The 24,188-nt window shown below is 42.9% G+C and overlaps 1 protein-coding gene across 2 annotated transcripts in view; it reads left to right on the forward strand.

The window, feature by feature from the left end:
* The first annotated feature begins 2,516 nt into the window (after positions 1 to 2,516).
* Positions 2,517 to 24,188, forward strand: part of CUX1 (cut like homeobox 1) — a 615,616-nt gene continuing 593,944 nt past the window's right edge. Inside the window, exon 1 of one of the 2 annotated variants that reach the window (XM_082244943.1) lies at positions 2,517 to 2,712. In XM_082244943.1, the coding sequence (XP_082101069.1) occupies positions 2,650 to 2,712 (63 nt within the window). In that variant the 5' untranslated portion in view covers positions 2,517 to 2,649. The remainder of the gene's footprint in view (positions 2,713 to 24,188) is intronic. The other variant, XM_082244942.1, reaches the window with a different exon arrangement.

A 24,188-nucleotide genomic window follows, 5' to 3' on the forward strand; every position in this document is an offset into this window, starting at 1 on the left:
CCTACCATTATGGCTGCCTGCTCAGATAAGGGTCTGGTATGTATTTTGGGGGGAACCCTCCTCCTTAGCAACCAGCTATATACTGTTTAAAGAGAAATAAAATGGAAAATGCTGTAAATGAGGAATGCTTTCAGAAACAGAAGTGTTAATAGTTTATTTGTATCTATTACCAGAATGAAAAGTAAGCCTCGGTTCACACTAGGGCGACCTGTGAGGCGACCTGGTCGCCTCACAGGTCGCCTCCCATAGGGAAGCTGTGGACCCGTTCTAATAGGAGCGACACAAGTCGCTCCGACCTAGAAAAAGGGTCCGGAGCTTCTTTGGGGCGACCGCCATAGACTTCAATGTTATGAAGTCCGTGGCGGCCGCTCCGAGGTCGCGGCGCGCTGCTCGCACCGCGATCTCGGAGGTTGCCCCGGGAAGTAGCGTCGCGGTAGTGTGAACCGGCGCTTAATGAACAGAAGATAAATCCAAATCAATATTTGGCGTGACCACCCTTTGCCTTCAAAACAGCATAAATTCTTCTAGGTGGCATGTGCCTCAAATGCTACACATCCAGGAAAATAGGGTAGTGCCACAAACTGGGCTTTGGCATGTTTGTCAACAAAAATTGGGTTACAACAGGCGACTAGGTGGTCATGAATCGCTTCCCCACCGCCTGTCAGTAGCCTCTGAAGCACAATCTGAATGCAGATCAGGCTTTAGATCAAAGAAAGATTTAGACGCAAATTCCTGTGTGCATCACATGCGATGTCTGTGCAGTGCGATTTAAACACCAAAATGGTGTAGGACCCTTCTTTTTTTCTCCACACCTAAGTTGCATCATATGGGTGTTCTGGTGATTGCGCCGTGTTTTGTGAGCTGTTTTGGGGTGTTATTAATCAAACATGACATCTGCAGCAGATCGCATAGATGCTGTGTGAATGCTAAACAGTGCATCTTGTGCGTTTCCTGCATCGCATCAGTCTGTACCAGGACTCAGCGTATCCAAAGCTATGTAATATGAGAAGAAGTGTGAACGATGTACACAATATATATGGAATCAGGCAGTCCAGATTTGTAGGTGATCGCAGTGTACATGTCCGGACTATACACGTCCATCTTCCTGGATGGCCAGTGTGCTGTCAGCCATCAGACACACAGTGGCCCCCGATGCTCTTTCCCCTCTCCCTCACACACAGTGGCCCCCCGATGGTCTTTCCCCTCTCCCTCACACACAGTGGCCCCCCGATGCTCTCCCCCACACACTGTGGTTCCCGATACTCTCCCCCACACAGTGACCCTTCGGGGCTTTTCCCCCCTCTCCCTCACACACACAGTGGCCCCCAGTGCTCTCCCTCACACACACAGTGACCCTTCGGGGCTTTTCTCCCCTCTCCCTAACACACAGTGGCCCCCAGTGCTCTCCCTCACACACACACAGCTGTCCCCGGTACTCTCCCCTCTCACACACATAGAGGTTCCCAGTACTCTCCCCCTCACACATAGTGGCCCCCGGTGCTCTCCTCCTCTCCCTCACACACAGCTGTCCCCGGTGCTCTCCCCGCTCCCACACACACCGGCCCCGGTGCTCTCTCTCTCTCTCACACACAGCGGCCCCGGTGCTCTCCCCGCTCCCTCACACACACACACAGCGCTCCCGGTGCTCTCTCTCATACACACAGCGCTCCCGGTGTTCTCCCGTGCTCTCTCTCACACACAGCGCTCCCGGTGCTCTCACACACAGCGGCCCCGGTGTTCTTCCCGCTCTCTCATACACACAGCGCTCCCGGTGTTCTCCCGCGCGCTCTCTCTCACACACAGAGCTCCCGGTGCTCTCCCCGCTCTCTCTCACACACAGAGCTCCCGGTGCTCTCCCCGCTCTCTCTCACACACACCGGCACCGGTGCTCTCCCTCTCATACACACAGCGCTCCCGGTGTTCTCCCGCGCTCTCTCTCACACACAGCGCTCCCGGTGCTGTCCCCTACACACACAGCGGCTCCCGGTGCTCTCTATCTCTCACAATGTTTATTTTTTCCTCCGCCTGAAGTGTGGAAGCCGTCTCCTCCTATCAGCGTCCAGCGCCTAACACCCCCAAACCACGCCCCCGTTAACCTCTTGGTGGCCACGTGAGTGGTCGGGCTGGCGGTGCCCGCTCCTGTAATGTCCGCCGTGTGATGTACACTAATAATAAAGTCTATTGTGGCGCTGCGCCCCCTGTGTGTGTGTTGTATGGCGGCCTGACCTCACTTGGTCTCTGAGGTGTGGGAAAGGGGGGGGGGGAGTGTTTAACCCGTCCATGACCGGCGCCGTATGTCTGCCTATAACGTGCCCGGTGTAGTGTATGTGTGTCTGGAATGGCCGGGCTCCGGTGTGTCTGGTGACGTCACACAGGTCCCCCGCCACTCCATAGGGGGGGGTGAGAAGACCAGGCCAAAGCCGGGGCCTCTGGTCGGACGTAGGCGGGAGTAATGTGAGGCGTCCCCCGGCGGCGCTGTGTGGAGAGCCGGGCAGGCCGTGTGGTGAAGTGGGAGGGTGGGTGTGGAGAAGTCCGCTCCGTGTTTTGCTCCCTCCCTCCTTTCCTTTCCCCCTCCTTCGCCCGCCGCTCTGCTCCTGAACTCCAGCCCCCTCTCTATCAGCCTCTCACTCCGTCTCAATATGTCTCAAGATGGCGGCCAATGCGGGATCGATGTTTCAATATTGGAAGCGCTTTGATTTACAGCAGCTGCAGGTCAGCTCCGTTTTCTCTCCTCCTCTCCCCCGCCACCCTCTCCCGCTCCTTCCCCGCCTCCCGTCCGTCCGCTCCGCTCCCCTCTCCGCCGCCCGGGACCCCGGCAAAACCGCCCGCTTCTCCCCCGGCCGCTCTCATTGATAACGTTTTATCAGAAATTGATCCTCTTTGTTCAATTCATCGATCAGCCAAGATGGCGCCTGCTCTGTGCTAGTGGCGCCGCTCTTCTCCCTCTCCGCTCTCCTCCTCCGTCTCCCCGTGTGTAGTCGGGCCCGGGCCGGGTGTGTGTCGCCCGTTTGTCCCGCTCCTCGCCGCCGCCGTACACCTCTCCTCCAAGTTTATTTTATTATCGGGACTTTTTTTTTTTCTGCTTCTTTTATTGAACTTGTCTCCTCCGCTGCTCGGGCTGTGATGGCGGGGAGTGGGCGGAGGGGGCGCTGTGGTGCCAGGCTCCGCTCCTCATTCCTCCCTCCTCTCCTATAGACACACAACACATACATAGAGCACAGTGCTCACCGCTCTACACTGCTCTACACTCTGCCCGGACACCGCACTCTCCCTCCGCCGAGCTCTATCGTACCCTCCGACGGCTCCATCCAAACCCTGGGACTGTTTATTGGGGGGCGATCATTCCCTGAGCACATTGGAGGAGGGGGGCTTTTATTTGGGGGTGTGTTGTATGTTTATTATACTTATTGTGTCCATTGGATGAGGAGGCTGACAGTACTGGGGTTCAGGGCTTTTCTTTGGGGGTAGTAACTTGTTTATATTGGAGGAAGGAGGGGTGACAGTACTGGGTGAGGAGGGGGACAGTACTGGTGAGCAGGGGGACAGTACTGGGGTTCAGGGCTTTTCTTTGGGGGTAGTAACTTGTTTATATTGGAGGAAGAAGGGGTGACAGCACTGGGTGAGGAGGGGGACAGTACTGGGGTTCAGGAGCTATTGACTTGTGTTTTTGTTTCCCTGGAGATGACAGTACTGGGGTTCAGGACCTTTTTTTTTTTTGGGGGGGGGCAACTGTCCTCTTCTTGTTTATAGAGATGACAGTACTGGGGTTCAGGGCTCTTCTTTGGGGGTTAGTAATTTGTTTATATTGGAGGAAGGAGGGGTGACAGTACTAGGTGATGGTTCTGGGGGTTCAGGGCTTTTCTTTATAGGGGACAGCTATTCCCTGGAGATGACAGTACTGGGGTTCAGGGCCTTTTTTGGGGGGGGGGGTTAACTGTCCTCTTCTTGTTTATTGGAGATGACAGCACTGGGGTTCAGAACTATTCTTTGTGTTGGGGCAGTTGATATTTTTTTAGGGGGACCGGGAGGGGTGAGCGTTATTAACTGTTGCATGCATTGAGTGAGGAGGGTGATAGTACTGGGGTTTAGGTTTTTTTTTTGGGGGGGGGGGTATTTTTTGTATACACTTGGTTTGACAGTACTGGGGTTCAGGACCTTTTTTGTGGTGGTACAGAAACTGACTTGTTGGTTGTTATTGGAGGACTTGACCCTGGTGGGGTTCCGGACTTTGTGGGGAGAGCAGCTATAAACTTTAATGCCTGATTTTTTTATTGGAGGAAGAGTTAAGTGCTGGGGTTTTATAACTTTTTGGGGGGCTGTTAAGGGGTTTGGTCTTGACTTTACTTTTCTTTAGGTGGGGGGCAGCTTTTAACTTGTTTTGTGTGTATTGAATGAGGAGGGTGATAGTGCTGAGGCTTTGCACCCCCTTTTTTTATTGGGGTGTGTTTATTGACTTATTGTTCTATATTGGGTGGATGACAGTACTGGGATTGAGGAGATATCTTTTGGAGGGACTTGTTCAGTTACTCTATTTTTATTGAAGAGGCGTTGATAGCACTGGGGTTCAGGACTTTTGGGGGGCTGTTAATTAGGGGGTGACAGTACTCTGTGTTAATATTTTGTTGGGGGGGTGCTATGGATGTTAGTTTTTCTTTTATATTGGGGGAGGGGTGACTTCTGCGGTTTAGGATTTTTTGGCGGGCAATTCGTTTTGGGGCTACAGCACTGGGGTTTGGGATTTTTTTTGTGGGGTGGGGGGGGGGGGTGCAGCTTATAGACTTGACTATATATTTTTTTTATATTGCAGAGGGGTGTGACTTCTGGGGTTTAGGAGTTTTTAGTGGACGGTTATGTTATTGACATTTTAAGTTTTTGTTTACATAGGAAAAGGGGGGACAGTACTGGGGTTCAGGACTTTTTTGCGGGGGGGGGGGGTAGCTATTGACTTAGTTTTTGTTTGTTTATGTTGGGGGAGGAGGGGATGGTTGACAGTACAGGGGTTGAGGACTTGAATCACATTGCTGGTAAATAAACCTTCCTAGTAAAGGCTTTTTATTGACTTCAATGCTTTTGAGATTGTAAGCTCCCAGAGCAGGGTCCTCCTAAACCCTCTTGGATTGGATTGTACTGTCTTCCTTTTATTTTGTAAAGTGCTGTGCAAGCTGTCTGTGCTACATAAATCCTGTATAACAATAATAATGTGTTGGTGTATTGGTTTTAAGAAGGGGGGAGGGGGGTTCAAATGCTGGCATTGTCCAGGTTGTCTGATCTGGTTTTGTTTGTCCTCCTGCTTGTTTACTAGTCTGCAGTTGAGGGTTTGATAATTTAGGGAGAGGAGATAACTTGGGGGGGGGGGGGGGATTTCCTGAAATTGCCCATCTTATAGACTTTGTGTATGATGAGTTCCATGTTTGTTTTTTAACCTTCTTTTGCTTCTCTGGTTTGCACTTGACACGTTGTGCCTCATGGGCTTCCTTTTCAGGTTGAATGGGAACTTCAAAAGAGGATTGCTTGCCAAATAACACCTTGGGATATTTTGCTTTCTTGATTCTGTTGCTTTTATTAACTGGGATCTTGACATGATTAAAACGTGAATGTTATTTTTCCTTTTCTAGTGAAGAGACAGTATAATTACATGTGACTGTATATTTATGTAGTTGATTGAATTCTGTGTTTGTGCGTTTCCAAGCATGTTAGATCCGACCATATGGAGATTTTTAGCTTTTCGTGTGCTGTAAATGAGTTCACTGCAGATATAAATTGTCGCTCCTTCCGGTGTTTTCCACTGATTTTTATCTGGAGTTAAATTCTTCTTTGATGGTTTTCTTTTTTTTTTTTCTTTACAATTTCCCTTTTTTTTTTCTCCCCTGAACTTGATTATTAAACAGAATCCTTTATGAAGATGCTTGTTTGTTGATGTTTCATTTTCTCTCTAAGCTATTTTATAGATTTGACTTTAATGCCTCTAAACTCTTGGTTGGGATTTTGTGTTTTGGTATACAGAGCCCATATGGTAGTATAGAGGTTAAAATGGAGGGCGGGCGTATGTTAAATATGAAGGGGGTGACCCAGTTTAGCGCGCTGATGAAACACTGAATCATCCCCTAATGTAACCAGTGCCTAATTCAGCCAGCCAAGAATCTTACTCTGATAGCCATAGATAAGCTAATTAATTAGCTCTTTTTGGAAACTGCGGAGTTAAAATATTTAATGGCTTGTGTTCTCGATTCATCTAAATACCGTTCCTGAAATAACTAAAACACAGTTCTTTTGAGGACCTTGAGATCTGTTTATCAGATGAAAATGCATTTTACATAAAATTAATTAAGTCACGGGAATATATATATATATTTATTTTGAGAGGAGTACTCTGCATAGATTTGCATGTAATTATAAAGCTTCAAAAGTGCCTATCTCAGTCACTTTCATGTTTCTGTAAGTGTATGGATGTGGTGCTAGCAATTTTAGCAGAGCTTGAAAGTTCCAGGTTTTTTTTTTTTTTTTCCCTTTTCTTCCTTGAGCTTGTCTTCCACAAGCAGCTTGCTTAATGTGAATAGTACAGCGTCTGTCAGTGTCTGTATGAAAGGCTCAAGTTAAGATCAATAGACATTCTCATTAACTTACAGGGGGCAGTAAAAATATTCTTGATTGCCTCTATAGATTTTTGTGCATCTAAAGCCTCTCGTATTGAGCCAAATGTGCTGGCTTTTTGAAGGGCCAGCAAGCTTGCTCATGATAGGGTTGAATGTCTATACATTGAAACATTGATTTAAAAAAAAAAAAAATGTTAAGGAAAAGTGCAGGGTTTTTTCCCCCACACCAGTAGTTATAAATCATTAACTAAAAAAATAATCTACTTTAGGGTTTTTTTATTTTAATTAGGTTCCTCTCCAGTTTTAAAACTATGCTTTGCACCTTTTGTCAAGTAGGGAATAGTTAAAAAAAAAAAAATGTTAAGGAAAAGTGCAGGTTTTTTTTTTTTTTGCCACACCAGTAGTTAGAAATTATTCACTAAAAAAATAATTTACTTTTAGTGTTTTTTTTTTTTTTTTTTTATTAGGTTCCTCTCCAGTTTTAAAACTTATTCTTCGCACCTTTCGTTAAGTAGGGAATATTTATAAAAAAAAAAAAAAAAAGAATGTTAAGGAAAAGTGCAGGGTTTTTTTCCCCACACCAGTAGTTATAAATCATTAACTAAAAAAATAATCTACTTTAGTGTTTTTTTTTTTTTTTTTTAATTTAGGTTCCTCTCCAGTTTTAAAAACTATGCTTCGCACCTTTTCGTTGAGTAGGGAATAGTTTAAAAAAAAAAAAAAAGCGGAGGGGGAGGATCTCTTGTGACCTGACAATTTTTATTCCTAGAAGAAAACCTGCATTGTTAAAACTGCAGACGTCTGCTACAATATATGTGGATTGCCTAATATGTATAATATTTAATACTAAATGCTTTCCAAAGCTCAACAATCCGTAGTAGTGGCAGGCTTTTCATTATTTGTTTGTTTTTCTGTTGACTAAACCTGAAAACGTCCTGAAATTCTAAAATTAATTTGTGGAAAGCAGCAAGGACGCCTCAGTCTTTTTTTTGCGCACGGAACAAAGATCATTGTTATGTCTTTTGTTAAATTGGAACTCATTAATCATCGTCTGAACATAAAAGGTGAAAGGTCCCTCGGTTCATATGATCAGATCAGTCTGCACGGTTAATAGGAAAAGTTTAGAGGGGGGGAAATGGCAATCAAACACCACTTCGAAGGCTGAAAAGTGCAGAATGTTTGGCCACCAATTTACAAACATAAAGTAGAATACCAAATATTCACTCTTGTACTAAAAATGAGCTTTGTTTAACTTTAGTTAAGAATATTGTCAAAGCTTTGTGATTTCCTGTCTGTAAATATGGCTTGTATGGATTTTACAAAAAAGAGCTTTGTAGTACAAGGTCTTTCTATATTTTATACCATTGGAATACATGGCAGAATAAGAAAGATGCCAATGATTATTTCTATTTAGTAGAAACATTTTGTAAAAAAGCGATTCTCAAACTGTATAGCAGCCACTCTCATGCAGTGTTTATGTAAAGTGTATTGCCTGTCTATACACAATATTGTAGTTTTGTGATTTTTAGCTACTAGTTTAAAAGCTTACAATTTAGAGCCATTGAAGTGCCAATACTGCTTAAAGAATAAGTAACCAGGAAATGCAAGCTAGTTTGTGATGTACTAAACTGCATCTCGATACAATGATAATTACATGTGTATCTTTACAAATATAGCAGAAACAAAAACATATTCAGCACATACTATTGGAGACAAAATTGGTTGAAGTTTAAATATTTCTTCTTCTAGAAGTACAATGTATTAGAAAATACACTAAGCAGGTTTTTAGTGTGTATTTATGAAAATGTGACACTACAGAAGTGAAACCAGGAAATGGCTCTTTAGAACTTGCAGTGCAAAGGAACCATTTCCAGAATGCATTCATTGTAACTTGTGGCATTTCTAAAAATATGTTGCTCCCAGTGAAAGTCAAGTTTTTCTGCATTGCTTTACCCTTTTTATTAGTGATAGAACATAAATTCCTATGGAAAAGCTTGTTAGACTGCAAGGTTTGCACTACTTTCACACTGCTCTGTGGTAAAAACGCATGTGTGTTTTGAGCGCATGTTGCGCCTGTGAAAAAAGGATACGTGACTCAAAAACCACAGCAAAAACTCAAACTTGGGTGCTTTTTTGATGCATTTTGGGCACATTTTGTACCTGTGAAAAAAGAAAGGACCCAAAAACTAAACCCCGGGTTTGTTTTTTTGATTTTTTTTTTTCATTGTGTTTTTGATGTTTCATTCATGTTTAAAAGGGAGGTGTGTGTGTTTTTTTTTTTTCTCCCCCCCCCCCCCCCTTACAAGAAATGCAGGACTTTGAGAAAAGCAACTGACCAGTGTTAAAAGCTCATAGGATTTAAATGATAAAGTTCCCCTTTTGTAACATGTTACACATATTCGGGGTGTAAAGCCCCTTACACACGATCAGAATATTGAACAAAAAATACTGCTTTTGATATTATTGTATGATCTGAATGTTAATACACAGCTTTGGTCCAAAATCTTATGAAGGGACAAACACGAAAATAATTCTTATGATACCAGATCGTACAATTTTCGTTTAATCAGTGCAGTTTTCGTCCGAAAATACAATGCAATACAAGCACATTACATCACTCCTGAATTTTTGTTCTGTCCTACAAGAATTTTTGTACTATAGTAACCTATTCATTTTCGATATAGAGACTAGCATGCAAAAAAAACGGACTATCATCCGTCGGATAATCTCATCCTGTGCAGTACGCTTAACACCATGTTACAAATCCACCAGCCCCGCACACCCCAGCTCACTGTTGTGACAGGTGGAGGGAATCTTTTTCCCCTGCTCTCTGTCACAATCTGCAAACAATGTGGCTGTGCAGGGCTCCGGCTGCGTCATTCATTCACAGTTTTCTGTGAATGGAAAACTACATGATCTGGCAGTCTTTGTGGCGGTCCGCTTGTAGTATTTATGAACTACAACAGCGCTGTGGTAGTACATTGATGCTTCCTGTTAGTGTGTAACTGCTTGGCTGTACGATGTGTGGCTAGACAGCTTACACACATAGTCTGCATGAGTCCTGAATTGCACCCATGATCTGTCATGGTTGCAATGCTTTCTAGGCTCCAGATAAATAAATCTTTGCTTTTACTGACCATGCGCTTTTTATGCACTCCTTTTACTGATCATGCCTTTTTATAAAAAAAAAAAAAAAAAAAATATATATATATATTGTGGTCGATGCTTTAGTTGTTTATGGTGACTGAGTGATTTCAGGCATGTTTTAATAATGCCTGTAGATATTATTACTGAGGCCTTAGCATAGCAAGCTGTAGGCATTAATCCACTTTTTCAAACCCCAGGTAGTATAGTGCGGCAAGCTCATAAGGAGATTATACATCCATGGTGTCATGTCTAAAGAGATGAAAATTAAATAATTTAGGATACTTTTTATCTTGTAAAGTACTTTGCATTAAAACTTGATGAATTGTACTAAAATCTAAAGCATTGCAACAAATTTTATTTTTTTCGGGACTTGTAGCAGGATAATGTTTATGTCCCTTGCTTAAGATGAATGCCCATACAGCACTTTCTAGTGTGTGTGTGTGTGTTTATGCACATGCGTGCTGTGGTGGATGGGCACTAAACTGCTCAAAGACTTCGTTGTCAGTTTGTGAATGAGTGGAGAACAGAGAGGCATTAATGGTATATATGTATACCATAGAGAGATACATTATATTGCAGGAACCGTGCAGTCAGATATTTGAGTAAATGCTCCACTGCCGATGCTTATACCTGAATAATCATTGGTTAAATTGTGCAGTTATAAAAAAGGTAAAAAATTTCGTATATTGAGAAATGGATCATTGATCAGAAGCAAATATGGACTTTTGCAAACATTGGTCAGTGATCAGTTGAGGAAGTCTTAGACTCCCCCCCTCAGCTCACAATGCTGTATGGCATGAGGGAAGACCTGGGAGGATTTCCTTCTCTCTGCCAGGTGCTGCTGCCCCTGTGGTCTAGTGCGTGGTTTTTGAAGAGGGTATTTGCTGTGGGTGACTTTAGCTCAGGGGCGTAGTACCGAAAGAGGGGTATTTTCACTTGCGGTGGGGTGTGAGATGTTACTCCTGACCTCTGCATTGTCATACACCTGACCCACCATGTGGTTTTTGTTATTTTAGAAAAGTATGAAAAATGATACAATATGTACATACTGGAGGTAGCTGTGATACAGGTTATATACTTTATAGTTAAAAAAATCCAAGTGTTGTAGAGACACTCCAGCCACATTGGTGGTCTTTTCAACTCTCTTCCACGTTTTTAAGGTAGATTCCAAAAAATCGCCAAAAGTAGTACTGAAACACTTTGCGGCATCGCACAAATTCCCAAAAGTCGCCATCTCACGTATTCAGAGGGGGAAATTGGCTCTGGTTTGACAAGTCAAATCAGACCAATGTGAACGTGGGCTTAAGAGTAAACTGCTGTGCTCATTTCCTTCACATGTATAATGAAACTGAAGATTGAGATGGAGGTATTCTTCAAATAGCATTTGCTGTCACATGCCATTTGTTTTTTTTTTTTTGTAGTTTTGAATAGACTGGGGAAGGGTTAGAATTCCTGTTGGGTTTTACTGCTATCCATGACTCCATTAAGAGATTTGCATTTACTTCCTGTTCTGACAATCGTTTCACCACACAGGAAGAGAAGTCTGCAACAGCAAACCTGACTGAATAGGATGCTTTTTTTTGTGTCTTTTTGCAGAGTAGAGGATCGCTAGGATTCCCTGTGAGCTTTTTATTGCTCTGTTATAGATTTTTCCCTCGCTTTTTGTCTGAAACTATTTTAAAGCGGAAATAAATCCATCAATTAACAGTGTAAAAAAAGGAAAATTTCCGGCATGTTAACTTTTCACATTTGCTTTTAACAAAACTGTCAAAGCATCTAATGGCTAGTGTCATAACTGATCACATGTGCAGCACCATTGCAGTTGAAGATTAAACAGAGGCCAAGATGGCAGCTGCCTTGGTTGAACACGATAGAAGGGTTTTACCTCCACTTAAGGCAGAACAGAAGGTGAGGGAAAGTCTCTCCAATGAAGCCATGGATTTAGCAGTAAGACCAATCAGGACTTCTATCCCTTCCTCCACTCCAGTGGTGCCGTGGTCAAGTTAGTATTTTTCTTTCTTCTTAGTTTGTACATTTTTTGGTGGAGTTTCTCAAACAGTCCATTCATCTCTATGGACTTGTGTCTGTGTACAGCTACCTACCTATGATCCGTTCACACCTGACTGCCCAAAGAGCGGAGTAGGCTCAGTATGTGTCCGTTCTGTAAGTTTTTCAGGTGGACCTGATGAAACAGTCAATCTCTATGGACCTGCAGAAGTAAATAGACTTATCTGACCAATGGACACCTGCCTACCTCTGATCTGGTCCACTAAAAACAAATGGCAGAGGATTTGTTTACACCTGACTGCCCATAGAGCAGAGTAGGCTTAGTCTGTGTCTGTTCAGTTTATGCGGAGCTGACACAGCAGAACAAAGTGGGACCTGCCCCATGTGAAAGGGGCCTTTACAGACTTATGCCAGTCTCTGTGGAATCCCGTGCTGCTATAGGTCGCTGCCTTGCTGCCCTGTCACTAGCCAGCAAGATTTGGCAGTTTTGGGGCCCATCAATGCCCTTCCACAGAGGTAGGTGGAAGGCCCTTCTGCTCAGGTTTGCGGCATGTGATGTGTCATTGGTAGTCGCCCGTCTGACATCAGCCTCCTCAATCATTTTCTCTTCAGGGTTTACTTGAAAGCTGTAAAGTATAATTAAGAGCAATGTGTGAAAGGATGATTTGAACAAGGTAATGGCCTCCTATGTTTTCATTATTACTGAAGTGAAAACAAACCTTTCCACAAAATCAGTAAGGCCTGGTTCACACTAGTGTGATTTCAGATGTGGCTTCTGTCACACAGAATCGCACGACAATGGAAATCACATTTTCAGTGATGCCTGTTCACATCGATGTAGCGCAGTGCGTTTTATGAACAGGTTCATGTGTTACATTGGTGTGGTTGCGGCCCAACTGGCCCAATAGACTTAATGGATTTATGGATTTCCCCTGTGTGCTGCCTTATGGGCCATACACACTATAAGATTTTCCTTTAGATTTACTAAAACCAGATAATGAGGTCAAACCTAAACACTTTCAATTTGTATGCAATCTGGCAGGCCCTTGCACTACATAGAAAAAGTCTTCAGAAAATCTTAGAGTGTGTATCCAGCTTTAGGCCCCTTTCACAGATGGACTGATGGGGTTTGCCTGTCAGATTTTCAGGGGGGCCCAATCGGACCCTCTTTTGCTATCCATAGAGGTGCGGATGTCAATGGACATGTGTCGGTTGATACCCGCCAACATCTGATCCTGTCTGCTAAGAACAGATGGATGGAGGATCTGTTCCCACCTGTCTGGTGAATTGGATGCCAGTTGATGGAAATGGACAGGCGGTCTGTTTCCATCTGGCAGCCCATAGAGGAGCGCGGGCTGTTGTCCATTTTGTACAGTGGGGATTAGCAAGTGGATCCGCTGGTGGACTCCACCAGTGTGAAAGGGGCCTTTAGTACTGTTTAGAGTAGCCTGATAAAATAAGCAAAACCAACATTTTATTTTTTGTAATCCACTATTCTTATCCTTTATAGTCCATCCACATCTCCCTTCAAAGACAGCTTCACTAAATGCTCAGGCAGGTTGTGAATGTTACTGCTTGGAGGCACATTACCTGCAGTGTCTGAATAAGGTGTTGTAGCACCCTTTGTGTCTATCGTTTCCCTGTGGTCCCCAATTTGCGGGGGCAGTGTATTGCAGCTGTGACAGGCAATGTAAAATAAACATTGGGTGCATTCTGCACAACAGTCACTTCTGCCAGCCCTTTGCTGCTTGTATTGGTGTACTTCATATAGGCAGCTAAATAGAAGGGGCAGACATTCTTATTTTAGAATTATGACAATAATAATAAGATATCCTTTTAATTTGAGGTTTAAAGCTAATGTGGTTTTCCTAGAAAGGGAAAAAAAATATATCATCTCCAACCCCATCCTCCTTTTCCGGATCGTTGGTAGTTGTGGGGGTTGTTGTGCCTGTCCCAGACTGGAGCCATGGAGAACGCCTTCACAAAGTTGAAGCAAGTCATGGTAGGGGTTAAGCACTGTGTCCTTTCCAGGCCTCAGCAGGGGGAATGCAAGGCTGTGTATGCAAGCTCTGGACTACTACTAATTATGATACCGAGGGAGGGAGGGGGAGGCCAGGAGAGTCCATTTTTTGACTCAAGTGCACATATGGCTGAATATCACAATTTAATTTACCTACATAACTGCACTGTTGGACAGATAAAGTTTTGAGGAGAGACCGACATATGTTAAATATAGTTTGCATTGAAATTTACAACCGCTATTTGGCTATTCCCTCCATGTATTGGAATTTCCTCAGGAAGCTTTCAAGAACTATTGTAATCTTAAAGGTTTCAACCTTCCTGATGTTAAGCAAAGTCATGATAGCTGGAGTATAAGATGAGAAGAATTCCGCTCTTTTATATGCTATCTACACTTTCAGCTCTATTGTACTTCTTGTCTAGAATGTACAAATAGCTTTTCAGTTTACTTTTATTGCTGTCAAATTGATTGTAAGTTACAAATAGGCATATAGAAAATAGACAAACGTTCCTAGAAAACGGACACGACCTCCCTAACCTATGGAGAATAACTTGAGGTTTCTGCACCGGACTGTAACAGTAATTTTGATATTTAACATTTATTTGAATGCCATATTTAAAGTAGAACTAATGCCTCGTACACACGCATCGATGGCCGTGAATTTTCGGCCAACGTCCGATCGGCCGATTGTCGGCTTGTTAGTATGATGCTTTCGACAACCGACTCCGACTTTTCGGCCGAAAAAAATCGGGTGTGCAGGCTATAAAATTTTTGTTGGCCGTCAACACAACGGCCGATTTTCCGTCAGTCAGTACAGGTTTCGGCAGACAAAAATCTGATCAGCAAGACTGGGCATGCTCAGAGAAGAAAAAACACACGGAAAGTAAACCAGAACATGACATCACTTCTGAAGTTGGTTTTTGTTGGCCGAGAAGATTCGTGCGCAGTTTAGAGCACATTTCAACCAACACAACAACACTGGACAAAAGACGGCCGATCGGTCGGCGTGTGTATGAGGCATTAAGAGAAAGCCTTGGTAAGGAGTGGAGAAGTATTAGAGCACCTGCCAGTTTTTATTGCTGTCAGTGCCCCCCCTTGGGACATGGGAATGTAGACTGCGCCAATGCTCAAATATAATAATAGAAAATGAAAAAATAGACGACAATTTGGTATTTAAGTGGCCGCGGCACCTTAAGAGCCCATTCACACTAGCGCGACTTGTGTAGCCCCAGGTCGCTTGACATAACAAAAGCAATGTTAATCAATCAGTGCCGTCTTAATTGGCACTACTGAAGTCGCTCCGACTTCAGAAAAGGGTCCTGTACTACTTTGAGGCGACCTGTGATCCGACTGTCCCATATACTTCAATGGGAGTCGCCTCCTTATCTTAATTGACACGACTTGTTATCAGACTTTCCAGGAAGAAGAAAGAGATTAGCCAGGCATTCCCCACAGACAAAGTCTCTTCCAAGTCTCTTCCAAGTCTCTTCCAAGTCTCTTCCAAGTCTCTTCCAAGTCTCTTCCAAGTCTCTTCCAAGTCTCTTCCAAGTCTCTTCCAAGTCTCTTCCAAGTCTCTTCCAAGTCTCTTCACAAGTCTCTTCAAGTCACGAGGCGACTTTCTGGTTGTGGTAGTGTGAACCGGCTCTTATTGGCATAAATAAATAATTAAAATAAAGTTATTAAATCTAAAATGGAATAAATATTGAAAATCCAAATAAATATGCAAATAATTATCGCTTAGTCATAAACTCAAGCAAATAAATTAATCAGAAGTCCCCCTTGCATCAAGGGTGACAAGCCACATAGCAAGTGCCTGCGACAGGGTGGGGGGGGAGGGGAGCTCGCTACGCCGTACTAAACCAACTGAGCCCGGAGCCCTCACGCAGCTGCTTATATAGCCCCTTTTAGTCACGTGACAGATGATTCTAGAAGGTCACGTGTTTCCCGCCTGAAACAAAGTCACGTTTTTGGTGGTACAAATGGTAAAAAAAAAATAAATAATAATCTGACAGGGTTTATAACTTTTTCTTAGTCTTTCCAAAATGAAGAAAAATGCACCCTGTAGTTCTATTTTAACTAGAGAATGCACTGGATCTCATCTGGCAAATGTAAATGCTAAAAGACAAGTTTGTCATAAGATGTAACATTTAGGTTTAATATATCTTGGTTCTCACAATATAGCAGGCAGAAGAGTTCATTAAAAAAAAAAAAAAAGTCTTTAAAATTGTATCGATTTTTCTTTAAATATGCTTTTGTGAATTGCCAGTGTTTGCTTTTGTATGTTCATTTGTTGCAGGATTGAAAAGTGATATGTTGGCAGCCATATGGAGCTTTTCTATGTCACACGGTACTGTGCTCGGTGATGCCAACATGCCTGAGCAGTGTATTGATATGTAAAAATTCCAGTTTAACCCTGTCAGCACAGAGTCACTTAGAAAGGATCGTATATCTGCAAAAAAAGAAATAAGTCGCCGTACTTGTTTTTCTAGTGGCCTGTTGGTTGAAATTACTTTTCTTCTTTGCTTGCCAACCGTTGGATTTATTTGACCAATTGGTTGGTTCAGATACCTTTTTTTCCTCCACCACCCACGCTGTGGTTGTTTTCTGATGGCTTGTGCATACTGTAGCCACATCTGAGTCACTAGCCTGCAGTGGGAGAGTAGGTACTCCTTGCACCTGCAAGTATGAAATACTTGCAGTGGTTGGCATGCAGCAAAGGGGTGGCATTTTAATAAACAGGCTGCCAGAGAGGTAGGTAATTGTTTTGAAGTGACTCTGTGCTGATAGGGTCACTTTTATCAGAAGCCTGTACTAAAGGAAATACGAAGGCTGCTTTTGCTTATTGCTCCTTCCCAAATAACCGTGTGACTTGCTGCAATGCTCACCTAGTGGATTCAGTCACTTATGGTGGTTGGCAGTTCAGATGTCACTTGTTCAGGGTCATTAACTCTAATGGTATTGAATGAAGAACAAAGGAGCTCAGAAGTCTGGTAGCCTACTTAACCTAACAGAATCCTGTCCCAAGCAAATGATGTACGCTGCCATTTGCTGAGCTTCTGAAGATGCTAGTTGTCTGGCTTTCATGTTCATATGTTTCTTAAGGCTAGGTTCACACTTACGCATCCAATCGCATGACAGGAGACTGTGACCGGCTCTGAATAGAGCCAATTCGTACATCTCCGGGACGACTGTGCTCCGCACTGGAAAAGGGTCCTGTGTGTCTTTGGCTCCATTTCAGGTCTGAATTCAGACAAGAATTTGGACCTGATTCGCACCTGAAAGGGAGAACAGGAACACACTGGACCCCCTGCTGCAAGCCGTGGCCACAGCTAGTGTGAACCCGGTGTAACGTTAAGAAACCATACCCCTCGTCACTTCCGGTCTGGAACAGCAGAGCAGCGCAGCAGAGCGCATGCTCAGAGCCCCGGAGACGTAATTGAACAAGAAAGAAGTTCACAAGTGCGCATGCTCGGAGGGTATGATATGTTAACGGCACTAATACTTGCGGCGGTAACATTAAAACAGTTCTGCTGCAACATCAATCATCTCCTCTCCTCTCCCTGTCACTTCCCTGATCTCCCCTAATAAATATAAAAGCGGCGGCGGGTGTATAAAATGTAAGTGACGGCGATCTGTGCTCCGTGATCCGCTTTTATATTTATTAACCGAGATCAGGGAAGTTACAGGGGAAGGAGCGGACATGAGGCATGATGCAGAGGAGCTGTTATAATGTAACCGCCGCAAGTTAAAGTACCGTGAGAAATACATACCCTCCGGAAGTGACGAGGGTATGGTTTTCTCACGGGTATGGTTTTCTCACGGGTATGGTATTTTCACGGAACACCGGCCTCAAGCTATAGGCATATCATGTGTTGCTCTCGTTGCCACTGCAATCCATCTCTGGATTCCCAAACCACACAGTAAGTACTTTGCTACAGGGTAGTAATCCTACTGTGTGAACAGGAATCATTCTAAGGCCCCTTTCACACTAGTGTGACTTGTCCCGCGATTTTGGACCGCAAAAATCGCATGACAAGTCGTTTTCCATTATTTTCAATGAGCCCCATTCATATCAGTGCGTTTTTGAAGTCGCACCGACTTCAAAGTAGTTCCTGCACTACTTTCCCACGATTTGATTGCGTTTTGAGCCATAGCCATTGCTTTTAAAATCGCGGCAAAGTCGCGTCAAAATCTCGTCGCTTAAGTGTGAAAGGGGTCTTATGCAACTGTTTTGTAACAAATAACAGCTGATTTCCATTTGTTACTTGGGACACTGGGTTACTAAAAGTGGATAGTGTAAAATCTGGTGCAGCTGTGCATGGTAGCCAGTCAGCTTGTTCGATTAGGCAAAAAATACCTGCAAGCTGATTGGTTTCTATGCAAAGCTGCAGCAGGTTTTGCACTCTCCAGTTTTAGTATATCAACCCCACTGTGTCCCACAACAGCCATGAATTGTCCTGTGTAGTAAGATTGGCTTGTATTTTCTTACAACTGCCAACTGTTATCTGTAGGAAAACATAGTAAATTCCCCCGTGTAACATCACATTCACTAGGCATAAAGTGACAATGCCCTTTAAGAGGAGCTGAATTCTAGAAGCTGTAACCAAAAAAAACTGCCCGAGGGCAAACGAATAATCACCAGTTTTGGCTGTGGTCTCCCTCCCCTTGTACTGATCTGTCTTTGTGTGGAGTTTGCCATCTTGGTAGAGGCAGAACCTCCACAAAGTTGAACAGTGAGCTGCAGAGTAGTGACCTCGCCAAATTTTACCCCAAATCTCCTGAGACTAGCAGAGATGCATTGACTAAAACACGGTGTTACCGGGTTTAGCAGAAGCCGTCTGACTTTCGGGTAATGTGTATCACTGTCTAGCAGAAGGTGTCCTAGAGACTTGCCTCTTTTTTGAATGGAACACCAGCATTCGATCAGCACTTGGGGCCAATGTATTGTGATGGGAGGAAAGGGGGGGGGGGTCAGAATATAGTAGTGCAGGGGGAGAGATCCCTGCATTACTGATAGTTGTATTGATGTGAAGATGAGTTTTGATTTTGTTTTTTTATTCAAACCACTGGTTGAACAAAGCAAAACTGAAGATGTCTACCCAGCCTTATGCTGCCAATACACTAGCCGAAAAATTGTTTATAAATGTCATTTGGACCATTCGTTCGTTTTTCGGCCAGTTAATAGGCACAAATGGAAAACCAGTTTTAACTTTCCAGAGCCCAAATATCAAAGGAACAGGTTGAAAAATTCTGCTAACAAATGTTAATTTGAAAGGTTAAAGAGGAAGTAAACCCTCCTCTGACACTTTTACCTATAGGTAAGCCTATGATAAGGCTCACCTATAGGTACTGTAAATATCTCCTAAACATGTACCGTTTAGGAGATATTTACCTTACATGCAGCCAGTGACGTCACTGGCGCATGCGCTCTGAAGGAACGGCCGCTGGTGCCGTTTCTTCAGAGCCCCGTGCCATGACTGTCGGCTCCCGCGCGCGTGACGTCATCCCGGCTCCGGCCAATCAGATGGCCGGATGCCACGATCCTGGAAGACGGGTGACTGGACATGTCGCCCGTCATACAGGTGAGCGGACGGCACGGCGGGGGCTCGTTCTGAGGTAAGTATTTCATAATGAGCTAGTATGCGTTGCATACTAGCTCATTATGTGTTTCTCTTTCAGCTTGTAAAAAGAAAAAAAAAAAAATTTAAACTGAGTTTACAACCTCTTTAATGTGTTTCTCGCCCGTTAAAAATTCAACTGTTTGCACTGCACATATGTGACGAAACGGACAAAAAAGAGTGATCATTTTTCAAAAACGGGTTTAAACAATCTTTTGACTGGTGGATGACTAGCATTAGATTTCAAACTGCAGATATTCAATTCTAAGACTGTAGGGACCCTCGTATACCAGCAACTACCTAGCTATATTAGGAGGAATGCAAGTCAAAATGTAATTTTTTCCTGGGTAGTGCTTTGGCACATATACAATTCTAAATTTCCTTATGCATATACCATAGCAAAGAATCCCATTTTGAGTTCAGTTCCACTTCTGTACAGCTGGTCAAAAACTGTTTGCCCTTCCTAGTTTCCACCAACAGTCAGCTGTTATGTGGCATATGCCCAGTGAAATGCTCATTCTCTTTCAGTAAAGAACAGGGAACACATCTCTAAATGATCCGATTTTCCAACATGTTGACACATCTGGATGCAATATGAAGCTGTCCAATGACCAGTAGAGCTTGTTAATATACTGTCTTATTGACGCAAGCAGTGCTGGAGCTAGTCACTTTGCTTGCAGAGGTCAGACTGTACTTGGTCAGCCTTAGGAATCCTATAAATAATACCAAACAATAGCATTCAATCTCTGACATTGCTGGCATAATTTCTTATATGGTCAGCACTGGTTAGATGCATGCCTATGGTGAGTGCAACATAAAGTCGTATTAGTTGTGGTCCATTGCAGGGCTTTGATGCCTGCAGAATTTTAAGATATCCTAATTACGGAATATATTCTGTCCTTATCTATGTGCTTTTATTTTTTATTTTTGCTCATTTTACTGCTTGGGAAGGGACCTTTTTTACTTTTTGGCCCAGTTTAGGAATGCAGCTTCTTACAGTGCATTGTTGGTGCTGAAATTTCTTGTGCTGTTGGCTTCTAAGATCTCAGAAGGCTATCCTGGCTTTCAGCATAAAGACCTGAGAGAAGTCGTTACTAAACTAGTGATTTTGTTGTTTGAGATACGAGGCCAAAAAAATCACCTACAGCTGCTTGCAAATGGTTAAAATGAATTTACTTTCTTAGTGATCGTTAGAGAATCCACAATCATTTGTGATTCATTTTACACAACTGTCCGATGTTGTGGCTATGTAAGAAAACCTGCTAATGTTTTGTAGCCCCATGGGGCAGTCTAGGTTTCGGTATAAAATTGAAGGGACAGAATTACGGTACTTGCAGCAGTCTAATTTATTTGTAAAGAAACATTTTTAAAAAAATATATATTTTCTAGTTATTTTTTTTGTAAAAACCAACATGCAAATGTTGATTCAATGAACAATACAAATGTGGTTTCAGTGTTGTGGAGGAAAAGAAAAATCCCTTTTGGGTAACTATTTCCAGTACACTGCAAAGATGTTGGCAAACGCCAATCAGATCCTTTGTAAATGTGTGTTGTGAAGTTAGGTTTTATTGACCTTGCTGAAAGATGGTAAATTTAAGCCTCGTACATGCGCAACGATTATCGGCCGACCGATCGGCCGACTTTTGTCCAGTGTTGTTGTGTTGGTTGGAATGTGCTCTAGACTGCACACAAATTTTCTCGGCCAACAAAAATCTACTCCAGAAGTGATGTCATGTGATGGTTTACTTTCCGTGTGTTTTTTCATCTCTGAGCATGCCCAGTCTTGCTCATCAGATTTTTGTCTGCCGAAATCTGTACTGACTGACGGAAAATCGGCCGTTGTGGTGACGGCCAACAAAAATTTTATAGCCTGCACACGAGATTTTATTCGGCTGAAAAGTCAGAGTCTGTTGTCGAAAGAATCATACTAACAAACCGAAAATTCACGGCCAACTATCGATGCGTGTGTACGAGGCATTAGCTTCTTTCTTTAGGCCAGTGGTTCTCAATTCCGGTCCTCGGGACCCACTAACAGGCCAGATTTTAAGTATTACCTTGGGGGATGCAGACTAGAATACTGCAATCACTGAGCAGCAAATGAGATCACCTGTGATGTAATTTAGTTATCTTGCAAACCTGGCCTGTTGGTGGGTCCCGAGGACCGGAGTTGGGAACCACTGCTTTAGGCTACGTTCACATCTAGGCTTTGCTATTTTTCAGGCCTTTTTAGGTTGACGAGTGACCAATGAAAAAAGATAAATAAAAATGTCTGTAATCTGCCAAAAAAGAAGCTCATGTACTTTTTTGAGCGACGGCCGATTTGCTTAAGGTGACAGAACGCTCAGATGTGAACAGAGGCCATTGAAATGAATGAGATTTGTCTTGTTGGGTGTTTTTTAAAGCCGAGGTTTAGAGCAGAAAATCGCCCAAAAACGTCTTACTGTGGTCACTTGTTCAGTTTGCAGTATTGTGACAAGTAAAAATGCTTTTCTGGCATACATAGTTTTGGATCTTGTCAGATCTGACCTCCAAGATCTGTGTGGACTGCTCGAAAAAGCAATGAGACAAAAAAGCTGGACATTGCTTTTTTTTTGATCAGCCGTTGGACCAAGTTGGAGAAAAAAAGTCTATCCACATAAATGAGGTGGATGGAAATCCTCCCCGCTGAGACATTGTATTCTGACAGTGGGGACAGGGACTCTCTGCTCTTAGAATACACTGATCAACAGCTGCTGACCAAGAAACCATTTCCTACATTCCTGTTTAACAGAAGTCGATTGGGAGCAGCCACACTTTGATCAAACGTTGGCTGGTTCCTTCTGAACTGGCTGAACTTCAAACCATGTATGGGCAGCTTTACAGGACCAAGGGGCCGGAGTTCTTTGCAAGGAAGATACTTTTTTTTTTTTTTCTAGCTGGAGATTGAAATTGGCCATTTTTAACAATTTTTGCAACCTAGACAAAATGAAAGAACTCCATGAAAATTGCGTATGAATTTCTAGTGGGTGTATCTCCTGCTGATGCTTTGCTTATCTTTTATTTATATAGTGTAAAACAAATGCCTGGGTTTAAAGCTCAAAAGAAATTAGGTCATGCAAAAGGAACATAATTCAGAACAGTCAGTAGTGGAGTGGCTCAAACTTCATATTTTCGAATGTTTAAGTCAGAGCCTTGACCTCACTGGCATCTGGAGTTGTTAAGTGTGCAGGCTCGAGGGAGGTAATACAGAAAGCTGCAAATTCTGAATGGTTATATTACAGTATGGACCTATAGTGTGGTGGATGTTTTTGGAAATGTATTAATATGTAAGAAAATAACATTGTACCCATATTTACTGTGCCTTGAAAAATGATTTATATTAGGGCCGAAACAACTAATCGATTATCAAAATAGTTGACAACTATTTTCATAATCGATTGGTTGGTCAGCAAATTAGTTGGCTTGCATACAGAATGCATTATTTGTTGACCTATTGGGGAATACAGTGCAGCACACATAGAGCTCAGTACACTGTCCATATATGGTAATAAGTGCCTGAAAACTTGTGAATGTGAGGAGCAATGCCTCATGGGACATGTAGTCCTGGGCTGGAAGTGAGTGGCTCTAAAGACAGAATTCTTTTTTTTACCTTGCTATAGAACAGGGATCCTCAAACTACGGCCCTCCAGCTGTTGCGGAACTACACATCCATGAGGCATTGTAAAAAGCTGAAATTCTCAGACATGACTGGGCATGATGGGAATTGTAGTTCCTGAACAACTGGAGGGCCATAGTTTGAAGAACCCTGCTATAGAGGCACTCTATACTATACTTTGCAGCTTGCTATTGGGACACTCTGAAGGTAGGAGGAGCCAGAAACGTTGGTGGGGGACCCCAGAAGAGAAGAATAAGGTCTGCTCTGTGCAAAACCATTACACAGAGCAGGTAAGTATAACGTGTTTGTTGTTTAAAAAATAAAATCACCTTAAAGACTCTGTGCAGGGAAAATCAGATCTGAACCTAGAGAAGATGGAGGCTGATAGGCTGGAGGTAATATAAGGCATTACAATTACATTTAAAGTAAACTTTTACCAGTGTTGTGCATTATATTTAAAATGATCCCATCCATGAAAAAAAAGTCTCAGCTTTTAGTACTGCTTTTGATTTAGGTGTTCCTTCCACCCTTCATATAGCTTCATGTCTGACTCCTAGTTAAAATGCCCATATATCCTACTTCTGGGTGTATTTATTATTATTATTATTATGTCATATATAGGATTACTTTCACAATATAAATGAACCCCTTGTAGTAGCGATATCTGCTCTTTTTGTACTATAAAAAGCTAATTACAAGTGATACAAAAAAAGCATGCTGCTGCTACTAAACTTCCTAGGCCTGGTTCACACCTATGCATTTTTTGTTGCGCTTTGCAGAACCCACTACAGGTTATTTAACATGGTTTCCTATGGGACTTGTTCACATCTATGCTATTGTCAGCTGCTGCGTATTTGGAAAGGGCCAAGGACTTTTTTCAACACAAAACTGTGCTTTTTTTTCTTTTCTGGTTTAATAGACTTCAATGGAGAAGCTGCAGAAAAGCATGTAGTGCTTTTTTAATCCGCCCAACAACAAATTGGTAAATAAAAGCATAAAAAAACGCAAATCACAGCAAAATCAAATGTGCAAAAAGCACTGCAGAAACGGATCAAAAACAAACTGCATATTTGTGAACCGAGCCTTATGCTGGCCATACACATATCGATTTTTGGACGAGAATATTCATACGAATAATCTTTGTATATTCGCTGAATGAAAGAATGTCG

This window comes from Pelophylax lessonae (assembly GCF_965119305.1).
Source record: "Pelophylax lessonae genome assembly, chromosome: 2".
Classification (NCBI taxonomy): domain Eukaryota; kingdom Metazoa; phylum Chordata; class Amphibia; order Anura; family Ranidae; genus Pelophylax; species Pelophylax lessonae.